The sequence below is a fragment of the Callorhinus ursinus genome, unplaced genomic scaffold (assembly GCF_003265705.2).
Source record: "Callorhinus ursinus isolate GAN/ISIS: 27379988/994484 unplaced genomic scaffold, GSC_fseal_2.0 scaffold1, whole genome shotgun sequence".
Taxonomy (NCBI): Eukaryota; Metazoa; Chordata; class Mammalia; order Carnivora; family Otariidae; genus Callorhinus; species Callorhinus ursinus.
In genome coordinates this window covers 40,361,466-40,386,737 of record NW_027397063.1, presented here as the reverse complement: position 1 = coordinate 40,386,737, position 25,272 = coordinate 40,361,466, and the positions used below count along the sequence as shown (strand labels likewise).

Sequence of the window (25,272 nt, the reverse complement as noted above, 5' to 3'; positions counted from 1 at the left end):
CACGCAGCAAGCATTCATCAGTTTGCTCCCTTGGCCCCCTGGGTATTCCAGCAACTCGTTCTGTTACCACCATATGGCCATGGTCCAGCCCCACATACTTTCCAAAGTCTGCATTTCCCCAATAATTTAGATTAAAACTACACTAAAATCATCTTCACATATACCTGCCAGGACTCTGAAAACCCTGGAAATTCTGACTCAGGAAGTCTGAGGTGGGGCCAAGGCACTTGCACATTTAGTAAGTTTCACAAAAATGCTGATGTCTACCGAAGACCAAAAGCTTGAACCTGGCACGTTCAGCAGCTGGACTCGCTGTCCAACTCTGTCTCATTCCAAAACCCAGCTGGGCTGATAGGCCAAGGAACAGGGAGCATGGGACTGGAGGACAAAGAATACATCTAAGAAACCTGGACACGCTTTGAGAGCAAGCTCCAGTCATACTCCACCTGGAAATGCATCATCCATGCAGTGTTTCTGGGTCTACGTGGACTCCAGAGGGGACCAGAAAATAGACTAAAACCAGAGCTGGGGTAAAGTGATTAAAAAGAAAACTATAAAAGTAAACTCAATTTAAGAAGTATTTATTGGCTACTATGTATCAGATACTGCGCTACTCTATCAGATCTGATGATAGGGTCCCTTCCCCTCCTCTCAAGAGCAAATCCAGGGCACTACCAGGAAAAACAAAAACCTAGCAGTCTGGTTATAACTAATCTGAAACCTCGTATCCAGACCTGATCTCAGAGGAACCATCAAGAACTTAGCCAGTGGCTGAAGCTGATTTCTCCCTAAGATTACATTCAGTACAGAACAGATGTTATCAGGAAATGGATGTCAGCAGTACTGAGTTCAAGAAGTTGTTATTTATTAAAGGTTAGGGGAGTTTGAGGAAATTCTCCTCTCCTGATTAAGTAAAAACACAGAAAGGATAAATGTTACTGATTTGATTAACAAATAGAACAGGAAGATTTGGTCTCTGACACTTGAAGGGATTCCTTAGTGAAATATCAAACTACAGTCCTAGAGTTAGCCTTCTGCAAAAGGAACCACCTGATTTTAAAAAAGAGTACAACTAGCCACCTGGGTGGCTCAATGGGTTAAGCATCTAACTCTTGATTTCCGTTCAGGTTGTGGTCTGGGGGTCGTGGGATCGAGTCCTTGCATCGGGCTCCACACTCAGCGTGGAGTCTGCTTGAAATTCTCTCTCCCTTTCCCTCTGCCCCTTCCCTGCCACCCTCACTGCTCACTCTCTCTTTTAAAAAAATTAATAAATTTTTAAAAATAAATAAATAGGGGCACCTGGGTGGCTCAGTCAGTTGAGCAGCTGACACTTGGCTTTGGCTCAGGTCATGATCTCAGGGTCCCAAGGTCCAGCTCCACACTCAGTGGGGAGTCTGCTTCAGGAGTCTATCTCTTCCTCTGCCCCTCTCCCTGCTCACTCACTCTCTCTCTCTAAAATAAATAAATTTTTAAAATCTTTTTAATAAATAAATAAAAATACATAATAACTCTGCCCATTTTCATTAACCGTTAGGTTATTAGATTATATGGTTGAGTCAAGTTCAAAACTATGACAGTTATGAGTTCATTATTGCTTACTAATGTAACTCCGGCTCGAAACATTACTTCTGCCCAGAATCAGTGATCCCAGCCAGCATTGGCATATATTCATTCACTCATTTAACCAATCATTTTATGAGCTTCTTCTCTGGGCCAGGCACTGTAGCAGCGACTGAGGTTGCACTAGTGAGCATGTAGTCTTGGTTGCTGTAGGGCTCATTCTTTAAAACAATACCCCTTCAAGAGCCACCCTGCATACCTCTGCAGCAGATACTGCTAATCAATCACAGCACCCTCTCCTGCCAAGCCCCTAGGCTGCTTGAGGATGGTTCTTGACCTGCCACTCATGAAAATGCTACCAGTTAAGGGTAGAACCTAAGATGAAACTAACTGGCCATCCAGATACTAATGAAACTACACTGAATCACCGGTGGTTCCCCCAAAATACTATTGTCTTGGTTCACATCATTTTCTGTTTCTGTCCCTTTCACCAACCCCTCCTCCCCCTCTATGAATGTCCAAATCAGCTCTTCTGAAGATGCAGCTCAAATGCCCTACCTTGAAGTCTCCCTAGTTCTCTTTCAGGTAAGATATTCCTCTTTGAATCTCTATACTTCTTCCCCTTTTTTATGTTAACTAATAAAGTGCATGCCTTGTTTCCGACATATACATCTTAAGAAATAGGCCTTTTGCCTTTGTCCATTATATAGCTTTGCATACACATACAAATCATATGCTTGCTAAGCACTGGGTCAATTATGACAGAAGTTGGAATTCAAGCTCACTTGAAAAAAGGTTCACTGTATACCGGATGTTTCACGGGGGTATATCATTTCTACTGTTCTGGTTATCAGGTTGCATTGCAATGCAATGAAAGATACTGTATGCAGATTTGCATATATATGCATAGGTACATTTTTCCAGGGAAAGAAGTCCTAGCTTCTACCAGATTCTCAAAAGTTATAAGAATAGAATGTATGTGCAGCAACTGACTGACGCTGACAGACGTTCACATGTTTGTTCTCACACATCAAAATGGCATGTTGGGAATGAGAAGGACCCCGTTTACTGCTCTTCCCAGGCTGACATCTCTCAGGATGATCCTGGTAATCTCCAAACTGTTTTTCCTATGCTCACTGTTGCCACAAAATAAAGTCACAAACACAAAGCTTTTGTGGCACATACACTTCTAAATGATCCACAGCAGCTATTAAGGCTTCATTATATTCTCAGAACCTAATAAACTTCCATGAATTTGGCAAAGAATTTTATTATGTTAAACTTTATATATCTTTAGGAATCATGTTCTCAAATAAAATCCAAATTAAAATATATTAACTAATTTAAAGGTATTAAGATTAGTAATGAATAGCACTTTTTCAACCTAGGGAAATATAAATAAGGGACGAGGAAAAACAAACTGAGGGTTCTAGAGGGAAGAGGGGGAGGGGGATGGGTTATCCTGGTGATGGGTATTGAGGAGGGCACGTTCGCATGGAGCACTGGGTGTTATGAACAAACAATGAATCATGGAACACTGCACCAAAAACTAATGATGTAATATATGGTGATTAACATAACAATAAAAAATTAAAAAAAAAAGAAAAAGAAATGCACATCCTTAAAATGAAAAGTATTATTGAATTAATGTTTATTTAAAACCATGCATGAGTTTTTCCATGAGTTCACATCACAGCTGTATTTACAGATACCAAATAACTATAACTAGCTTTTGTCCACAAGACATACTGGGGCAAACAGTACAATCAATCCAAAGGTCAAGTTTTTTAAAAGGATTTAGCTACAAAGACGATTCATCAATCAGCTGCCTGTGGGACTTCTCATTAAAAAAAAAAAAAAGGTCTTTAATGAATCAAATTTATTACAGTGAATTAGTGTGCAATCAAAGCCAACTACATTCCTTGGGGTATGCCAGAGATAAGCAAAATAATATTAATAGAATCAAAGTTACTAAAAAAAATAAGGCATTTTTTTTTCCTGAATGGTAATATAAAACATCATGGTGTGTTCTCATCCTCTGACAATAGAAAACCAGTAACACATGTTTCAGTATTGACTTTTTAATGTTCCTATAAAGGTAAAACAAAATTCTAACAAGTATATTATAAATTCTAGAAAGTGAGCCACAAAGAGGTGTTCTCTTTAAGAGCATGCAATTCCTTACAAATAGTGTGTCTCATCTCCATGCATGAGTAAAAGCATATTTACAATTCAAACAGAGCTCTGTCAGCTACTAAGGGAACAACTCTCCATCTGCTCCATCTACAGAGATGGTAGATGAGTGATTATACAACACTTCTGAACATGTATCATTTTCTTAAATAGTGACAATTCACTTGTTCTTTTCTATTTTATCAATTTACATTTCAAATGTGGCCATGTCAATGACCAAATATGTACAAATACTTTAAAAGACAAAAACAACAACTATATACAATTTGCAAAAATCAAATTTTAACCCTGGTACATTTCATCTAGTCCAATGCCTAGACACTTTCCAACACCAATAACAATGATCAGGTACTTCACTGGGCCAAATGAAGCCTCAAGACTACATCCAGATTTATTTTTTCCTTTCACATGCTTTCATTTTTCTTTAAAAAATGTTTATAGTTTACCTGCTTTTAAAATGACAATGGCTACACGAGCAATGCCTTATACCACAGATCAAAGCCTTGCCCTACCCAAAAGCTACTGTTAATTGAAGTCGATTTTACCATTCAAGATTAAATTCAGATGTGTAGACCCCAGATACCTGGGTATGAAATATTAAAATCTGCCAAGAGGAATTAGATATTTTTCTTCTTTGTCTTTAATATAACCCACTATATAATAGTGAACTAAATATGTTTGTTTCATAGAAACAACTTACATTTGCCAATATGGGGCAAATGGTCTATGTACAGATACATTAGGACTGCCTAACTGACAGTGAGTGTTGCCGACCAGGCTCCAAGTCAATGGAGCTAATATGGTGGAGCTCTCTGCTGAATGGACTTTCCCTTCAGGATACGTCGGATCTGGAAGAAGAATAAATAGGATTTGTGAGGTTTACTTTTTATGATCAAAGTACCATATTTCCTTCAGAGTTTCATTCCTTTTTTATATACTGTACACACTCCTGTCGACTTGTAAGTAAATATATGAAGAAGTATGCAACAATACATTTCAAGATTTTAAGGTAACTTAAAAAATACTACTATAACTCCTTTCAAGCTTATTACAGATCTCCTATAATGATTCTGGAGTGCAAGAAAGTAAAGCATCTCCATTAAAAATTATCTACAGTTGAAAACCTCCAACAGCTTAAATAAGACCTATATAATCCTTTCTTAATCTCTACTCTTGCTATTTGTGAGAACACTGAATGTAAGGCAGTAATTACGGTATATTACAGTACCTCACCTATTCTGAAGTTGGGTCCAACTAACAAGACCCCAGAGCCCACTTCATACACACACAAGTTAATCTTTAACACTCTTCAAGTAAGAACAGCTTTCAGGATGTCCAATTAAAGCATCTGCACACAGGGGCGCCCAAGCGGCTCAGTCGGGTGAGCACCTGACTCTTGATTTCAGCTCAGGTCATGATCTCAGGGTCGTGAGATCGAGCCCCGCATCGGGCTTGGGATTCTCTCTCTCTCCCTCTCCTCCTGCCCCTCCCCCTGCTCACTCATGTGTGTGTGCACTCGCACACTAAGTAAATAAATAAAATCTTTAAAAATAAATCAGTAAAGCATCTGTGCATAAATGTATGAGTCACAAGAGAGCTCCTCGGTTCATTCAGGATCTAGCAATTCATTTTATACTATTATCTTTCTCCTGGCCCACAGCAGATTAAAAGCAACAAATTAGAAGAAAGAAGATTAGGGCAGCGTATACCACTGATAGCTGCTAGGAGGGGAGACACAATGACCAGAGTCTGACCACAGAAGCAAAGGAAAAAACCCTCCCCGCAACACACAGACACAAAAACACAAAAGCAGAAAGGAGAGTAGTAACAAGAGAAGAGCAAAGAGTCAAGCGGCTCTCCGTACTCCGTAACCCCTGAGAACACCGCTGTATGACTGCACACCACAAAGACTGAGGGCAAAGCAAACACTGGGCTTAGGCCTCTGCCATTTACGATTTGATGATGATTCCTATCTGTGCAACCTCTCGGGCTCCATTTTCTCAGCTGAGCCTTTACACTGCAAAGTTTTGTAACATGAGAACTCTTTACGAATTATCGAGAGATTCACCTTAAGTTACAAAGAGCTCTATGTATAGGGGTTCCTGTAACATTATGGTCATACTGAGGGCTGTGAATCAAAGAAAAGGCTACATTGCGTTTCATATATTCTGTGATTATCAACGTTTGCAATGACCTGCCATAGCCACAATCACCCTCATTTACCTCAGAGAAAGACTTCCATCAAAAAATATCTTATGTTCTGAAAAGATTCAGTTCTTGTTATCAAGAAAAGTTGAACGATGAGAAACTATTCAATCTCCAAAGGTAATATATAACCATATGATGAGTAAAGCATAACTTTGTTTCAAGTCTTTCTGGGTTCTAAATTACATAACCAACCTTCCATTTCCTATTTAGTCTCAGTTAGTGAATAGAAACAAGTGGAACAGGGAATGTTTACTGAGCATTCACTTATGTCCCTGGGACTATCCTGAACACTACAGAGACGGACTTGGATTACACCCACAATTTGAAGACCCATCACTTGTAAACCCAAGGGTCTCTTTCCTTGATGTCTGCAGGAACCTTGGTGCCTCCTCTTGCATCAGCTTTCAAACCTCAAACCATTCTGACTTTACTCTAAACCCAACTTTGTGTTATGGAAAAAAAGACTGTCGGATCTTCAACCATTTTGGGTCCATGGATAACCCTCAAATTTCTTACTCCTCCTTTAGAAATAAAGCAATTGCCTCCATGGTTGCTACACAGACGTTATGAGACCCAGACAGTGAGAGAGCCCACCTCAAGAGCACCTGCTGGTCTCGGCCCTACACAGCCTCCTCTCCCTTCTGTAGCCCTCACCTGTTCTCCCACAGGGCCATCAGGAACCAAATGCACTGGCTGTTCATTCTCCAAGTTCCGAGTACTTGGGTCTGCTCCCTTCCTCATCAACAGTCGAACTGCATCCAACTGTGTCACCCGATACTGAAGGCTGGCAGCAACATGGAGGGCAGTGTTTCCATTGTAAGCCTACAGACAGAGATAAAATGGCACCTCTCAAAAAGGGAGATTTCCATGAAAGCAGCTCAAAAGCCTTAAGAAGTTATAATAAAGGTCATTCCGAGTCTAATGCAGTTACCGAAGCTTTCTAGAAGTACCTTTGCATTCACAAAAGACAGGCAACTGGGCAGCTCCAAAAAAAGGCGAATGAGTTCCAGATTTGCTTCTTCCGCTGCCAAATGCAAGGCTGTGCGACCACTTTTACGATCCTTAACAAAAGCAAGAGAGGAAAACAATGAACATCCAGACACCACTTTTGGATATGCTTTTCACCCAGGCTCACAAATGTCTGACTCACTCTTGGAGACTCACTGTGAATGCGCTCATCTCCACAAAGTCTTCCTTCAACCCAGACTAAATGAACTGTCTTATTCCTCCTAAATTCCCCATCAATTTCCTATACACCTCCTATCACAGTCTGCTCTTATACACAGGGTGGCCACAAAATGTAGAAACATAGACGATACTATTTTACCATGTACTGTAATACAAGACAATACAACATTTACTATGTATTCGCCTGCGTTTCCAGACTTGGCGGCCACCCTGTAGACACGATTGGCTGCATCTCTCACCTCTTCTGCTTGCCAAGGTCTGGGCAGTAGCTTACGATTTAAGCATTCTTCCCCCAGAGCTCCCAACTCAGTGCCTTGTACATAAGAGATACTCAGTAAATAAACCTCAAATTTAAAGAGAATAAAATATTTTCCAGCTTAAAAAACAGCTTAAGTGCAGATCCCACAATGATGGAACAACCCTTACAAAAAAGCACTATTCTTATTATTAGTATATGAAAATAGAAACCAGAATCACAGTATCAATTTCAAGGATTTTCTCTTCCTTCCAAACAAAGACTAGTTTATTTCACAGCTCAATGATCTTTTGAATAACAATGCACAGATTAAAAGCAAATTAAGAAAGCTGATGATTTTAAAAGCTAAGCTTCTTAATTATCCATGCATTGCTACCTACTCCATTAATTTAAAAAGAGGAAAAAAAAGTTTTCGTTTATACTTGGGAACGAGGTCTCTTGCTAAAGACACTTTTCTTCCCTATCCCATCTCCAAACTCTTCTGAGAATTTACCTTGGCTTCCACTGCTGCTCCCATCTGAATCAGACATTTAATGGTGTCAACCAGACTCTTGTTCTTCAGTAGAAGCTCCTGAACTTCAGGTGAATGGGGCTGTTGATTTCTCTGAAGTTCATGCACCACAGCATTGTGGGCCACAACCGCACAGTGGAGGGGAGTCAGGCCTAAAAGAGTGTAATAAAGCAGTGGTCAAGCTTCCATCAGGCATATAGTTGCTCCACAAGGACAGACCTTGAGGACAGTCTCTAACACACCTACAGACGGGCTCTCCACAAGAACCAGTACGGCCACCTGAATATTATTGGAGACACCATTGGTGCTACTGCTTACTTTATCTACAGACTGTTTTAGCTTTAATTACCTCCCTTCCTTCTTGGTATAAAACTTAATACCCTTGGAACTGATGGGTCCCACTCTCTAAATGATTTTTCATCCAATAAAATTTCTGTTGCTTACCGTCATAGTTAGTCGCCTCAAGATCCAAAAACTGATTGCTCTTCACTGCTCCCTTCTGAATCGCCTGCAAAATTTAAAAAGATACACGTTAGCAAAAGACAAGTTACAAAAATACTTATTTACTAGTAGTCCCAAGAAACGAGTAAGTCAACTCAAAATAGATTATTGCAACAGGCAACCTGCATCTGACTTCTAATATCCAAGCCCTACCTCTTTGGCCCTGTGATAGCAGAAACTAGCTCACTGACTCTTACCTGGAGCACCTGGGAGTGACCTTTCTCAGCACAGACGTGCAGAGGGGTTCTTCCCCAGCAGTCGGTGGTGTTCACCTGGGCCCCGAGGTTCACCAGATCCTGCACAATGAGATGCTGATTGGCGGCCACTGCCACCTGAAAGGCGCTCTGTGGACAGAGAAAAAAAGGATTTTGTTGACATATGTAACACTACCCTGACACGGAATATGAACACAAACTAAGACTGAGGGGAAAACCCCACATGGAGAAAAGAAATCCTATTAATAAGCAATAAGATACTGTAACACAAGGAAATGAAAATAAGCTTAGGGTGTGGCTTTATTATACCCAGTTAGTCTTTGGTCAAATAACTACAAAGTTAACATTAATAACTTCAAGGTTGATGGTGGCAAAGAGTCAACATCTCAAAGTTAATATTAACTAAACTCTTGGTCTGGAGCTCTAAAATGATCTACACATAAACATGAAACTGGTCATTGTCCTCCTTCCACATCTCTGTCAGTTCACTCTGACAAGATCCTCACCTGTCCGTTGTGCTCTTTAATATCCAACATGTGAAGCGCATTCATTTTTCTTGCAAGAACATAGGAAAGTGCCCTTCTCCCTTGGGCAACAGCAATATGGAGGAACCTGGGAAATAAGGAGAGAAACAGGTGAATTATCTCTGACTTCACTAACTTCATCTTTTTAAAAATAAAAAAATTCTCCTTTAGCCCCTTTCTTGCTATGCTGGTGCACTCAAATGAAACATTATAGACAATAATTTGTCTTTTCTGATGGGTTGATAACACATTTGAGTTGCAACAGGATATGTTAAGCTACCAGAAACAATAAGATGAATGCCAAGCACCATGCTGATCACTTTAAATCTATTATTTTTAATATTCCTAAAAACCCTGAGAGGGAGGTCTTTTCATTTTATGTGTCAAGAAACTCAGGCACAGAGAGGTTAAATAACTTGCCCATGACCACAAAGATGTCATGACAGATTAAGATTCAATCTACAAGTCAACTCACAGTTGATATTGACCAACTAATCATGATCTGTTTTTGCTCTATAGACACAATCTATGCTGGTCTTTCAAAACCAACTACTCAAAGAAGGCACAGACATTTTTATTAATTTAGAACAGGTAACCTGGTAAGACAGAAAAAATAAGGAAAACTCTTGAAATATTCGCTGTCATTGAACAGCAGTTTCTACCTGCACCAGTCATCCTGATTTGCCACTTACTAAGGTCTAACTTGATATACCCTAGAGAAATTCTGTGCCCACTACATCTAACGAGTATGACTTACCAAATTAGCTACAGAAAAGGATACTCACGTGTCACCATCTGCATCCTTTGAAAGAAACTGGTCTTGGGAGATATTTGCCAATTTGCTTTCTTCCTGCTCTACTTGCCACTGAAAAAATGACTTCCCTAACTGTGTGGTGCTCACTGGATTTCCGATGATGTTCGGGAACGGCAGTGAGGTGCTTGAAGGGGTAGAGCCTGCATCATGGCCCACCATGGCCTCACAGGCACTGGGAGGCATCATGTTGAAGTTTTGCAGCTGGGACTCATTTTGCTGCTGAACGTTGTGGGAGTTCTGAATGGGAACAGCAATATTCTCAGATTCCTGACTATTTAGAAAGGATGCAAAACTTTGATCTGGGCAGAACTGTGGTTCTTGGCCATCAAAGAGGTTTGGTTCATAGCTGGGGGACTGGGAAGTTCTGGAATAAGGACTGTATTCCAGAGCTGGGGTGTGGGTGTAGTGCTGTGGTGGTGGCGGGGGGTGCTGCAAGTTCTGGCTCTGTGGCGAATACTGGTACAGGGCCACCTGATCCATCAGGTGTGGGGAGCTGCCAACTTGGAAGGGTTGGTACTTCTGTGGTGGAGAGAAGATCTGCCCTCTGTGGAAGTCCTGACACTGTTCTCGGGGGGAGCCCTGCGGGACCACCCCAGGGCTCATCCAGCTAACTTGGACAGTATTTAGGGAAACCGGGCTGCACTCATTCTTAATGTTGATTATGTTCTGAAGCAGATCGGCACTGCTGTCCTGTTTGGATTCACTGTGCTGAACATCTTCCATGCTCTCTGCAGGTGTTGGTGTTTGAGGCGGTGTCTGGAGAAGAAAAAAGTAAGTTGCATGCGCTTTTTCAAAACTATTCCAGGAAAGATTTCCAAAGCATATTCAGAGGAAAATAGTGAGGTACTTACCAAAAACTGGGTATGTAATAAAGCTGGTCTTTTGCAAGCTGGTCCATCAGACAACGAATCAGGTCCTTTCCTTTTCCCACTATATGGTACTGTGTTCTTCAATTCTATACCCCAGAAAGGAATACGGAATTTGTGATCACCTTATTTTCTAAATTTTACCCATAATCACACTACATTATTTTACTCTAAAGCCCCCATAATATGAATAGAAGGAATTCTTACCTGTGAATTGCTCTCTGTTCACACTTTGCGTCTATAAGGAAAAAAGTTTCCAATTTAATGCATATCAAATGGTTTCCTATTTAATGAACATCAATAAAACAGACTTATCTCTACCATTCTTTACAGCTCACCATAAATCTTTGATAGTTATCCTAGCATTATTTATTTTCTATCTTAACTTATTCTATCTTGCAACTTTTCCCATGTTCACTTTCATCTTAGTTCAACTAGGTCAGGACAAAATCTGTAAGGCCATTTGAGTTTTCCTTTTCTAGTCAAGCTCTTCCATTTCAATTGAACCCCATGAATTCCTTGCCTCCAATTTGCCTTCATTTATTCATTCCCTGATTAGATTTCCTTTGTGTGCCTAGTACCGGGCTAAGTGATAGGAATACAATAGACAGAGACCAATATGCCCTCCATCCTATGACTTTGTCATGTGGTCTACAAAGACCTACTGGACCTAGGTCAGCAGAGAATAATAAATATCCTGACAGAATAACCTCCCTGCCCTGACCCAAAACAAGAACTAGGTGCCACCTTAAAATCATCCACAGCTTGGCCAGAAGCCTTCTGTTTATGACTTCGGATATGCAGCAGTAGCTCCTTCACTGAGTTCTTCACACGAACGCCTTGAAAGGGTCCTCTCTGCTGCCTTCCAACCCCCATATGGGGTTCAACTGTTCAAAAGAAAACAAAACATATCCCAGTTAAATCTCTTTACAGGCACAAATCTTGATAATCTCAAAAGCATAGCTATCTAATGTATGAAGCCCCCAACCAACAGACTGCAAAGCCTTTCCAACTCACTCTGGTCAACGGTCAGCCCCCAGCCCTACTTAAGGATTCTTCATTTCCTAATACTTTTCTTCACCAGGCACCCTAAGAAAGCTCATAAAGCTGTGGCTTGGGGGGCCCCCAGAGCCAAAAGATAAACCCAAATTAAACCTCTTTGTCTTTCAGCCCTATCTGTCCAAAAGACACGGTCACAGATTTTGCCACCCTCTCATAAATCTGTAATTATTCTTGACTTTTTAAAAAAACCTTGAGGGAACAAGCAATAAATGATGGATTTTTAGCTTTTTCAAAACAAAGGCTTTATGTCCACACAGAAATTTAAAGTCTATTAATTCCACCAACCTAAGAAAGCACAACACAAACTTCCTCCAAAGATCTCAATGTGCTAAAGCCTAACAATCAACGTCTTAGATTTGTTTCTTATTATTTCCCTCCGTTCAGCTACGCCAAGAAAGCTGCTTAAATTCACTAAGCTTAAACACATTTCGACATACACACACATGATTTCCCCTCACCAATGGTTTTTGGAATTGCTCACCTAGGCTTTCTAAGTAGAAAGGAAATAATCTCATTTCAATTTAAATTTTAAAATACACTTTAAAATGTAGTCTATGTTTACAGCTTCTGACCACTACTTCTGACCACTTCTGACCACTACTATGTCACAACCTCTTGGGATGAGCCGAACACAAAGTAAACACGCAGAAAGTCAGGAAATGAATAATTGAGACTCTCAGTTGAGAGTGGGGGAGAAAGAAAGAAGATGGAACAAGAAACAAAGCCTAATCTGAAGATACACAGATATATCATAAGCATATGAGAGGAAACAATTCTATGATGGAGTAAATTAAGTGACCAGTTGATTTTATGTTTAAATTTAGGAAAATCTTGCCAGAAACTAATACAGCATTTCTCTGGAATGACAGCAGTTAATTCAACGTCACAGGGAGAAAAATTCAGTTTCAGAAATCCCCTATGTCTATGTGGTAAACCAAAGAACCAGCAAAACAGTTTCAGCCAGATGAAGACCAAATGTGAAAGAAAAGTTTCTAATACACACACACAGTTTTTTGCATCTGCTACACATTTAACATGCAGGGAACACCTTATAAAATCAAGGGACTTAAATTATTTTTTAAGTGAAAATGAAAAATCACTCTTTAAAATAAAAAACAACTGAAACAAAAGTGGCTAGCAGGAGGGAACACCTAAAAGAGAATGTTCTTTAAAATCATGCTGATTAGACTTTCCAATATGTGAGAGTATCTAGAGGTTCTTCAGTCTACCCACAGTGCCATCCTGTTTTCCCTCAAGTTATGCAACTCGGCTTATTAAGAAAAGAAACTAACCAATTCATAGCAGAAGAAAGGAAACATGATGCCTTTCTTTAAGATTTGGTTTAACCATTCTAAAATCATATATAACACAGAACTTCCCGAAACTCGGAAACATTACAAACTAAAGACATAAATCGAGCTGGTTTTCCGTCCAGTTTCATCTTACATCTTGTTAGTATCAGTTTCTTTCCTTTAACATAAAGTTCTTTTATTTAATATTTCCACAAATACTTAGGAAAAAATAAGTTGACCTTAAACACAGTATTCAAACCTCATTGGTGACCACAAGAAAGTTAAACCTACATCAGATCCAAAAACTCGCCACAAGTATATGAATTATGCCTTAATAAAGCTTTTTTTTTTTTTTAAGAAAAAAGAAGAGAGAAAATCTAAAGTGATTCATCCCCAGTCCCAGAAGTCAGAGCTCTGCTCTTAGAGACCCTTTGAGCTACCAGGCCAACTGGATGGTGCCCGGATTTTACAGATGGTCAAAGGGCATCGAGTTATCGAGTTATATCAAACGCCTAGCACAGAGCAAGTCATCCAGTAATCGCCTACTAAATGATGGCCAGTGTAATGAGATACCGCCGCTACGTAAGTCGCAGAGGCCACTTCGCACCTGCGCGGCGCGGACCCTCCCCTCCCGGCGTGTGGGCCGCCAGGAGACGGGGGAGACGCGGGTGCAGGGGTTGCTGGGGTGCTGGGACTGCCCCCGCCCGGGCCGGTGGGTGGGTACCTTGCAGCCGCTCCGAGCGCGCGCCGCCTCTCGGCCGGGACTCCACAGCCCCGCAGGAGGACACGGACGAGGCGGAGGAGAAGTCGGAGGAGTCGGAGCCGGGCGAGCCGGGCGCCGAGGGCCCTGACGACGAGCAGATGGCGTCGCAGGCGCCCGGGGCCGCGGCCGGCGGCGATGCGCCGTAGAAATAGGCCAGGTTCAACGGGCTGGTCATGAGGCCACCGTCGCCGGCCCTGTCCAGCAACCCCTCTCCGCCGCGGCTGTCGTCCAGCAGCTTGTCCACGATCATGCTCCCGGGCTGGGCGCTCGGGGACCCAGACTCCTGCGCCACCGGCTCGCTGCGCGCGGCTGCCCCCCGGCTGTGGCTCTGGCGGACTCGCGGACCGAGCGGCGGGAGGATGGCGCGGGCACGGGCGCGGCCCGGGGCTGCCCGGCTATTTAACCGGGCTCCGGGGGCGGGGAGAAGGGACCGCAGCCTCGCCTGCCTCCCCAGAGCCCCGCCGGGCCATTGGCGGCGTCTGGGCCACCTCCTGGCCCCTCCTCCGGATGCGTCCCGTTTCCAGTAAAATGTACAGGATGAGGCAATGTGCCCTCCACCCTCGCCCCGCCCGCCCGGCTCCGCCCCGACTGACCGGTTGTTTTCTCCCCCTTCACCTGGAAACCCCGACCGAGTGCCACCTCCCGCCTCCCGAGGGACCGCGACCCCCGCCCCCGACCCCCCACCCCGACCGCCCGCGCGCCCGCTGGGAGAAGCCCGGCCGGGCGCGGGGGAAGAAGGCGCGCGGCATGGGGCTCTGGGCCAGCAGAGGGAGACGGGGAGGCGGGAAGGCAGCGATGGGAACAGGTCGGCCTGGTTCCCGGGCAGTGGGAAGTCCTGGAAGCTGCGCGTTACGCACTCCTCCGCCCGCCCTGGCGCGGCGAGCTTCCCGCCAGCTCCATTTAAGGCGTCTCTGGAAAGTTCCTAAGGGCCTGTCTTCTCCAGCGCCTCAGAGCGGCTTTGTCCTCTAACTTAGCTTTTGCCAACGTACCTTTTGGCAGGGTCCCAAACTGAGAAAGATGTTGAAGCCACTTTTCTGTCCTCAAGTTGTAATCTGACAACTAAATATTTTTTGGCACAGCCAGGGAATAAAAAAACAGTGCCCTACACGAGTTCAGTACTGGAACAAAACCATCTTAGCAAAATGATGACTCTACATACATGTATATGTCTGTATTTTATATACATACATATTTTTTCTTTCTGCATAATTTTACATTTTATCTGATAAACAGGAATTTCAGTCTTTCCTATCTTAAGTACGTTTACCTAAAGATTTTATTCATTTGAGAGTGAGCAAGGGAGAGGGAGCACAAGTGGGGGGAGGAACAGAGGGAGAGGGAGAGGTAGACTCCCTGCTGAGGAGGGAGCCCATAGCGAGGGTTCCATCCAGGAACCCCAGCCCAAGGCAGACACCCAAATGACTGAGCCACCCACACACCCCTCCTAAGTACTTCTTAATGGAATTACACAATTCTTTATTGAAGTCCTAAATCTTGTTAAAACCATGGCTAGGAGTTTGCAGGAGAAAAAGATGAATGATTATATGTCCCTCCTTTCAAGTACACGATAATCTTGTAGAAATGAGAAGGTAAGCACACACATGCTATATTAAAAGAAACCGATTATGATTAAACATCATGAAGGATACAAAGTCCAACAATGTCCTAAAAAGAAAGACAAAAAGTGGTGGAGGAAAAGAGGTCATGAGGAAAATCTTTGCAAAGGAGGTGTCTGTCATTCCCTAAAGGATGAGTGGGATTTCAACCAAAATCATTTAGAGGAAGAAGAACAGCATGGGCAAAAAAATTAGGAAGAGTCAGATAAAAGCTTACTTTTAGGGTAGTCAAAGGAAAGATGATAACATAAATGTAATAAGTCACTTGGTGCCTTTGGGTGGAGCACCTCCAGTGGCCGGCTGAGACGCTGGGTCTTTAATAAACACTGAGTGAACATGAAAGAATTTGGGACAGGCAAAATTAACCTGCAAGCAGCTTTGATGGGGTAAGACTGAGGGGCCCAGAGGCCATTAGGAATCACTGCAATAGTCCAGGAGAGAACTGACCTGACCTTGGTACAGAGGCAATGAGGAAGAGAAAAGTAAACGGAAAGAAGGGGCTGGACAGCTTTGCTAAGACAGAATCCACAGGTCTGGACCTGTTGGATGTGGGCAGCAATGAGAGGGTCACCGGTCAGGATGTGAGTGGAGGCTGGATGACCAGGTGAACAGGGATGTCAGCTTCAGATCACAAGCAAATCAGCAGAAGCAAAATACTAGGGTTCCAGGAGGGAAGGAAGGAGACAGGAAGACAATGTGCTTAAATTGTTACCCAGTATTAATAGGTGATAGAAGACCCTGCTGGGAGTTCCAAAGTAAATATTTACTTCTTTCTCAAAAGTATTGTATTGCCTCCAAAACTTCTTGTTGTCTTTCCCTTCTCCCAGTTTTTGGGTTTCGGTAACTTTAAAAGAATAAAAAGGAAACAACTCCTTTGTAGCTGCAGGAAATACAAGGCTCCAGTAATTGCAGTTCTTCAGAAACCAAAATCACTTAAAGGATGCTCCAAATGAGATGTTGGGCTTTCTCAATAAAATCTATTTGGGTATTTTTTTTCTCCCCACTAACATTTTATGTATAATAAAGGCCTTAAATGTCTATTCAAACAAATTCATGCACAAATATTTTTTACAAAATTAATTCTCCCCCCAAAATTATTTCTGGTTTCACTTGGTATATGAAAATCCAAGCTCAAAAGCATAGCCTCTGGAGAACTCATAAATAAATATGGTCAGTGAAAGACTAATGTTTCAGAATAAACTTTCAAAGTTTTCTATGAAATGTCAAAGCAATCATATTGTTTGAGAAGACCACAAGCCCCAATGCCCAGAAGCCCTCCCGCATACAGTCAAGAATGCTTATTTGTTAACATCACTACAAAAAGAAAATCTAAATATACTTTGCTTTATTTACATGTTGAAATATAAACTCATTTTTGTCTATAAGGTTGAATGATATAACACTACCATTGTTCTAATCAAATATGATAGAACATTCACTCTCAGAGAGAGAGCTACCATGTTATGAGGCCTTTCTGGAAAAGTCTACTGAGGCCAATGGCCAGCACCCACTGGAGAGCTATGTGAGAGAGCCATTCTGAAAGCAGACCTCTACCGTGTCAGGCTTTCAGATGTCTGCACTGACCAACATCTTGACTGTAGTCTTAGGAACAGCCTTGAGCCAGAATTCCCCCAAAGCCACTTCTAGATTCCTGACAACAGAAACTATATTTAAAAAATGAACCCTTAAGAATTTGCCCAAGGGGGCGCCTGGCTGGCTCAGTTGGTTAAGCGACTGCCTTCGGCTCAGGTCATGATCCTGGAGTCCCGGGATCGAGTTCCGCATCGGGCTCCCTGCTCAGCGGGGAGTCTGCTTCTCCCTCTGACCCTCTTCCCTCTCGTGCTCTCTATCTCTCATTCTCTCGCTCAAATAAATAAAATCTTTAAAAAAAAAAAAAAAAGAATTTGCCCAAGGTCACACTGGCTCATCGCTGGGTGAAGAGATTAAAATCCTCACCTGTCTTGACTCTAGAGCCTGATCTTTTGCTTTAAAATGAGATCAGAAGACTCATTTCCTCAAGGCTCAGCTACTCCATCTACATATAAAGATACGAAAAAATATGAAAATGACATATCAGAGAGATCCCTGACTCATGGAAGGAGAAATCTGCTCCAAAACAACTGAAGAAACTGTAAATAAGAAATAAAAATATGATGATGGCTACCTTTCCCTTGGCTTTATAGATGTTAACAACTGACCTTATTGTATCTTATACGATAAAACGTTTTCTGAATCGTATAGTGCCAGTTAAGTTGCAACACCATTTTGAGGTCAATCATTCAAAGTTTTTAAAAAGGTACTGATTTTTTTAATATAGATGTAATAAAATTTTTAAAAGCCAGAAATTATTTGGTACAGCCTTTCAAACTGGAGATGAAAAAAGCCAGTGAAAAATCTTACGGGGTAAGTTATTGCACTGCATTGGCTGAAGAAATGAACATCATATGTTAGAGATTAATAAAGCCTGGGAGAATTTATTTTGCTAAATGCCTTCTAGATGAAAACACAGCAAAAGAAATTATGGCCCTGCCCTTTCCAATAATATAGCAACTCATCAAATTAAGATTCGACTGCACACATGAAAGCTGATCTTGTCTGCAGGACTGAGGTTTTGCCTTAGAAATGGATAGATCTGGGCGCCTGGGTGGCTCAGTCGGTTGAGCGTCTGCCTTTAGCTCAGGTCATGATCCCAGAGTCCTGGGATCAAGTCCTGAATCGGGCTCCCTGCTCGGCAGGAGGCCTGTTTCTCCCTCTCCCTCTGCCTGCCACTCTGCCTACTGGTGCTCTCTCTCTCTGTCAAATAAATAAATAAATAATCTTAAAAAAAAAAAAAAAAAGAAAAAGAAATGGCTAGATCTACAGACTGGGCTTCCTATTTTGGTTGTATTCATCAGGTATTAGCTGATTAGCCAGATTAGCACTGGCTAATCACCAAAGACCTTTTATATGACTGCTTGCAAACAAACATAAGAGGTGCTGAGACATTCAAAATGTACAATGATCTTCTTGAATCTCATCATTTATCCGGGAAATGTTGATTGTATTGACATTTGCGCTGACGGTACAAAAGCAACGGTGGGTAAACTGTGGGCGCCTTACAACAAATCAGGTCAGTGGCAACAAAATGACATAGTAGTCATTGTATTCTTCACCACCACCACTAGCAGGAAAGAAAAGAAAAAAGCCAGTTTCACTTAAGAAAATCCTAGACGAAACAGTAACAGTTATTAATTTTATTAAATACTGACCCTTGAAATATACATATTTTTAATATTCTGTGATGATTGTCTGGAAAAGCACTTGGTCCATTAGATTGAATGAATTAAATGATAAAACACTGCCATTTGTTCTACTCCAATCCCATCTGAGTCGTGAGTTGAACTAGTCACGATTTTTCATGGAACACCAATTTACCTCACTGACAAATTGCGGTTATTCTGACTTGAATGTTTGTCAGTTTTTGTTTTTTTTTAATGAACAAAGTAAGCCTGTCACGTCAAGAAAAAACTGACAGTATTTATTGTCAATAATAAAATCCAACCTTTCAAATGAAAATTCTAATTTGGGAACTTTCTGCCTGACACCCTGACCTTGATATCTTTCCAGTATCTTTTTTTATTTTATTTATTTTTTAAGATTTTATTTATTTGAGAGAAAGAGCATGAACAGGACTTGGGGCAGAGGGAGAGGGAGAAGCAGATTCCCCACTGAGCAGGGAGCCTGACCTGTGGCTCAATGCCAGGACCCTGAGATCATGACCTGAGCCCAAGGCAGACACAACTGAGCCAGCCAGGCACCCCTTTAAGATTTTATTTTTTTAAGTAATTTCTACACACGATGTGGAGCTTGAATTTACAACCCAGAGATCGAGTTGCATGCTCCACCGACTGAGCCAGCCAGGTGCCCCCATACCTTCCCATGTTTTTGATGAGGTCAGTGGTGATATGTTATTAACAAATGTGATTTGTTTTTAATATGATATAGTGAAGTGTGGTACTATTTGGAAAAATTACATAACTCAATATTTTCCAGATATTTTCCAAATGAACAATGCAAGATGTTACAAAATCATACATGGGTAAAAGATCCACTCAAGTTGGGGGGGAGACCAATGGATATTAGTGTATTAAGAGTACAAAAAAGTTCACTGATATGGTTTCAGATTCCATATTGCATTTATCCTTTGCTGAACTACCATTTGGTATAATATTAAAGAATAGCCACAATTATCTGAAGACTATTAAAACATTTCTTCCTTTTCCAATTACATATCTGTATGAGGCCAGATTTTCTTCATAGATTTCAGCCAAAAATAATGTATTACAACAAATTAAATGCAGAAACAGATATAAGAATCTATCTTCTCTAAAGCCAGACATTAAGAGACTTGCAAAAATGTAAAACAATACTGCTCTTCTAATTTTTGTTTTTTTTACATTTGCTACTGAAGTATAATTGACATACAATGTTACATTAGTTTCAGATGTACAACATATCGATCCAACAATTCTATACATTACACAATGCTCTCCACAATAAGTACAGTCACTGTCACCATACATTATTTAATATTATTGACTGTATTCCTTATGCTGTACTTTTCATCTGTGCCTTATTTTATAACTGGAAGCCTGTTCCTCTTAACTCCCTTCATCTATTTTGCCCATCTCCCTACCTGCCCTCCCCCACCCCATCAACCACCAGTTTGTTCTCTGTATTTAAGGGTCTGTTTTTTGTTGTTGTTGTTTATTCATTTGTTTTGTTTTTTAGATTCCACATATAAGTGAAGTCATATGCTATTTGTCTTTCTCTAATTTATTCCACTTAGCATAATATCCACTAGTTCTATCAATGTTGTTGCAAATAGCAAGATTTCATTCTTTTTGGTGGCTGAGTAATATTCCAATACACACACACACACACACACCCCATCGTCTTTATCCATTCACCCATAGATGGACACCTGGGCTGCTTCCATTTGTTGGCTATTGTAAATCATGCTGCAATAAATGTGTATATCTTTTTGAATTAGTGTTTTTATATTCGTTAGGTAAATATTCAGTAGTGGAATTACTGAATCAGATGGTACTCTTATTTTAATATTTTGAGGAGACCTCCATACTGTTTTCCACAGTGCTGCACTAATTTACATTCCCACCAACAGTACAGGAGGGTTCCCTTTACATCCCCGCCAACACTTGTTATTTCTTGTCTTTTTGATACTGGCCATTCTGCCTAGGGTAAGGTGATAGATACCTCATTGTGATTTTCATGTGCATATCCCTGATGATGAATGAGGCTGAGCATCTTTCCTTATGTCTCCTAGTCATCTGTATGTCTTCTTTGGAAAAATGTCTATTCAGGTCCTCTGCCCATTTTTTTTTAATTGGATTTTTTGTGTTTTCAGTGTTGAGTTGTGTAGGTTTCTTTATATATTTTGGATATTAACTCCTTATGGGATATATGATTTGCAAATATCTTCTCCCATTCACTATGTTGCCTTTTTGTTTTGTTGATGGTTTTCTTTGCTGTGCGAAAGCTTTTTATTTTGGTGTAGTCCCAACTGTTTATTTTTGCTTCTGTTTCCCTTGTCACAGGAGATATATCCATAGTATGTTGCTATGGCCTATGTCCAAGAGATTACTACCTATGTTTTAGGATTTTTATGGTTTTAGGTCTTTAATCCATTTTGAGTTTTTTGTATGGTGTAAGCAAGTGGTCCGATTTCATCCTTCTGCAGTAGTTGTCCAGTTTTCCCAATACACATCATTTATTGAAAGACTGTCTTTTCCCCATTGCATACTCTGGCTTCCTTTGTCATAGATTAACTGACCATATAGGCCTGGGTGTATTTCTGGGCTCTCTATTCTATTTCATTGATCTTTGTGTCTGTTTTTGTGCTAGTACAAAACTATAGCTTTGTAGTATATCTTGAAATCTAGGATTGTGATGAGCTCCAGTTTTGTTTTTCTTTCTCAAGATTGCTTTAGCTATTTGAGCCACCCATTTTTTTCTGGTTTAGAAAATACAGTTTTTAAAGTAGATAAGTAAACATTTTTTAAAATTTTATTGATAGAATGTAGGCAATATCATATGATTCAAACTAAAGTTCCAGACTGTATTAATAATTGTTGGACACCTGGTTCTAGAACCTTCTTCTCCTCTCCATTTCTATTTAAACCGTCCAAGACAGGCATTCATCTCTCACCTGAGCCAAATGATTACCCACCAACCTTGCCCACTTAAAATCTACCCCCAGACTGCCATGAGCATGCCCTACCTATGACCAAATCTAAGAATTCCCCTACCCTATTTATGGATCCTTCAATCGCTCCCTACCATCTTTAGCATCAAGTTCAGTCTTCTTAGAATGGCAAGTGTCCAAGCCCTGCCTTCCTCACAAGCTTCACCTTCCTCATTAGCTGCAGTAATACCAAACTGAACAGAGTTTCCCACAGCTCTGAGACTTCACTTCTGCTTTTCACTGTATGTGAAATGTTTTCCCCTTCCTCACCTCCCACCCACCACCCCTGGAGCCTTCCCTGACCCTCTTCCCCCCCACCCTCACTCTCACCCCTCAGTCTGGCTTAACGGCCCCTTTTCTGTATCCCCACAAAGACCTCCATCATAGCTCTCAAGCTGTGTTGAAATTACCCATCTAGGAGTCTGTCTCCTCTACTCCACCTTAAGCCCCCAGCCCATGTATCCCTTGTAAGTAGCCAACCACCTGTTACTTAGTACCCATTTAATTGAATGGTGCATTTTTTAGTAGTTACACTTTAAATGGTTATATAAGTGCCTACATAATATCTTCCCTTTTGTCTCTTAATCCACAAAATCTAAAATATTTACTATTGGGCAAATTACAGAAAAAGTTTGCCAACCCCCACTTTAAGCAACAGTGCTTAGAGGCATTATAGTGTCACGGCTTTGAAACCTACAGACTCAGCTCTAGCACTTACCAGCTGTGCAATCTTGTCCCTTAATCTCTGAGCCTCAGGATACTGACTGGGTGGCTTAAACAACGAAGATTTATTTTCTCACAGTTCTGGAGGCTGGAAGTCCAGAAGTCCAGAAGATTAAAGTGCCAGCAGGGTTGGTTTCTCCTGAAGCCTTTCCCACTAGATCCATGTATCGCCTTTTCTTTCTTTTTTTAAGATTTTATTTATTTATCTGACAGAGACAGCACAAGCAGGGGGAGTGGCAGAGGGAGAGGGAGAAGCAGACTCTCTGCTGAGCAGTGAGCCTGGTATGGGGCTTGATCCCAGGACCCTGAGATCATGACCTGAGCCGAAGGAAGATGCTTAACCAACTGAGCCACCCAGGGGCCCTCACTGTATAGCTTTTTCTATTTAGACATTCATCTGTGGTGTCTCTTCCTCCTCTAATAGGGACACCAGTCAGATTGGATGAGAGTACATCCTAAAGGTCTCATTTTAACTTAATTACCTCTTTAAAAGCCCTGTATCCAAATACAGTCACATTCTAAGGTACTAGGGGTTAGGGTTTCAACATATGAATTTGGGGGGAGCACAATTCAGTCCATAACAAATAGGTTTGATGTAGCTGGATTTTAGAGGTTCTGAAAACCAGGCATAGGACTTTAGTTAAGATATGGGAGGTCATGGGGTCCAGTTGTGGTCAAGCAGGGAAAAACATGGATGTCATGGCTTTCCTAAACAAACTTCCAGCTGCTTTTTCTTTTTTTTTTCTTTTTTTTTAGATTTATTTATTTGAGAGCACATGAGCTGGAGGGGCAAAGGGAGAGAAAGAGAGAATCTCAAGCAGACTCCATGCTGAGCATGGAGCCAGACACGAGACTCAACCTCACGACCCTGTGATCACAACCTGAGCTAATGAGCCAAAACCAAGAGTCAGACACTTAACTGACTGTGCCACCCAGGCGCCCCCCCAGCTGCTCTTAAATGTGACAGTAATGAGATTGAGGACCCGTGGGGTAGATGGAAGCATTTGGATAAGGAACTATTAGGTCTTTTCTACAGTGGAATAAAGGTGGTGAAAGAGTCAAATCTTTAAGTCCTCTAGAGATTTCTAGAAAAACAAATGAAGATAATCTTTTAGTGGGGGTGGAGGAGCAAAGGGAGAATATGGCAAGACTGGTTTTAGACCTCTTGATTATACACTTGGCATCATGGAATTAGAACTCAGAGAAAAGGTCAGAGCTGGAGATAGGGATCTGGACTCTTGGGGCGCCTGGGTGACTCAGATGGTTAAGCGTCTGCCTTCGGCTCAGGTCATGATCCCAGAGTCCTGGGATCAAGCCCCGCGTAGGGCTCCCTGCTCAGCAGGGAGTCTGCTTCTCCCTCTCCCTCCACTGCTCCCCCTGCTTGTGTTCTCTCTTGCTCTCTCTCTTCCAGTCAAACAAATAAAATCTTTATATAAAAAAAGGAATCTGGACTCTTTATACAGGTCAGAGTTGAATCTATGGGAATGGGGAAGCTTGCTTAGAGTTCAAAAAACAAGGAGACAAAAACTCTCAGTTCTCAAACTGCTTTGCTGTCACCTAGGGTTTGGGACATAGTTTTCCAAGACCTCTCTAGCTAAAGTAGCACCTCTGGCTCTCTCCCTTTGCCTTGCTTTGTCTTCATAGCACAGTATTACCACCTGGCATTATATTTATATAGCTATTTGGTTGTTGTCTGTCTTTTCCCAGGAGAATGTAAGCTCCATGAGGGCATAGACTGTCTTTGTTCAGTACTCTGGAAGAAGGTCCAGAACATTGTAGGTGCTCAGTAAATATTTACTGAGTTAACATATAAGTAGATTAATTTTTATGATCAATAGAATTTAATTTGATAATAGATTGCTGAATATTGTCTTTTTATCTTTTCTTAATAAAATTTTGTTCTTTAACAAATACCTTTGGATAAATGAACACATAGACACATATACTTGAGAATCTTGAAATACACAACCTAAAAACTTAGTTTTGTTTGTTTGTGTTTTCCCTTAAGTTGTGCTTTCCCCAAATCAAGAGCACCTAATCCCTTCTCTGCAACAGTATTTATTTTTGAGAAAGTAAATGTGACTTTCTTTAAAAATCCAGACATTTCAGCCATCTGGTTGCTCTTATCAGATAATCTGTCTGTACCTATTTTTTTTTTCTTTTTCAATTTTCATGACACGTTTTTTGTGGTGTCGTTGGTTTCTATCAGGTCTCTTTTCCTTTTACTCACCACACCTGTACTTAAAGATACCTATATCCTTGTACCTATGTGGGTGCCAACAGTCCATACAAACATACGTTTATCACTTTTCTTTATAATTTTCTCCAGGAGGACTGCTGGTTGTGCTACGGTGTCTCATGAAATACAGGTATAGGTAGTATAGGCATTTAAACCAAGTCCGCCCTCCTCCTTTTCTCCAAGGAACCGTAATGAAAGAAAAATCTGAATCGTTTGTATTTCATACAGGTGAAGATTGTTGTTTAATCTAGCCTCTTTTTCAGGTAGTATGAGCGATACAAATGGCACTAGAATTATGGGGTAAAGTAATTTGAAGCAATAGTTCTCAAACAGACGGGAAACTCCTCCTTACAGGACTATTCAGAAACACTGAGGAAATGTTTTCAAGAACCACATGACCCCATTTTGAAGATAGTAGTGGCCAGAGAGCACCTTACTAATGGGAGCGTACCATCTCTCTCGGGTGTGCCGTGGGACGTAAAGGGTTGAGAATCACT

The 25,272-nt window shown here is 41.3% G+C and overlaps 2 protein-coding genes across 3 annotated transcripts in view; one reads left to right on the top strand and one right to left on the bottom strand.

The window, feature by feature from the left end:
* The window catches only part of RPL24 (ribosomal protein L24), a 211,137-nt gene that overhangs the window by 73,516 nt on the left and 112,349 nt on the right, over nucleotides 1-25,272 (top strand). The gene's annotated exons all lie outside the window — the stretch shown is intronic.
* The window catches only part of NFKBIZ (NFKB inhibitor zeta), a 29,925-nt gene continuing 7,847 nt past the window's right edge, over nucleotides 3,195-25,272 (bottom strand). Inside the window, exons 1-12 of one of the 2 annotated variants that reach the window (XM_025873630.2) lie at nucleotides 13,915-14,340; nucleotides 11,584-11,723; nucleotides 11,044-11,074; nucleotides 10,822-10,925; nucleotides 9,942-10,726; nucleotides 9,139-9,244; nucleotides 8,615-8,761; nucleotides 8,361-8,424; nucleotides 7,899-8,068; nucleotides 6,912-7,022; nucleotides 6,616-6,783; nucleotides 3,195-4,601 (exon numbers count right to left, since the gene is read on the bottom strand). In XM_025873630.2, the coding sequence (XP_025729415.1) occupies nucleotides 4,548-4,601; nucleotides 6,616-6,783; nucleotides 6,912-7,022; nucleotides 7,899-8,068; nucleotides 8,361-8,424; nucleotides 8,615-8,761; nucleotides 9,139-9,244; nucleotides 9,942-10,726; nucleotides 10,822-10,925; nucleotides 11,044-11,074; nucleotides 11,584-11,723; nucleotides 13,915-14,203 (2,169 nt within the window). In that variant the 5' untranslated portion in view covers nucleotides 14,204-14,340 and the 3' untranslated portion in view covers nucleotides 3,195-4,547. Of the gene's footprint in view, nucleotides 4,602-6,615; nucleotides 6,784-6,911; nucleotides 7,023-7,898; nucleotides 8,069-8,360; nucleotides 8,425-8,614; nucleotides 8,762-9,138; nucleotides 9,245-9,941; nucleotides 10,727-10,821; nucleotides 10,926-11,043; nucleotides 11,075-11,583; nucleotides 11,724-13,914; nucleotides 14,341-25,272 lie in introns of those variants that run through there. The other variant, XM_073892765.1, reaches the window with a different exon arrangement.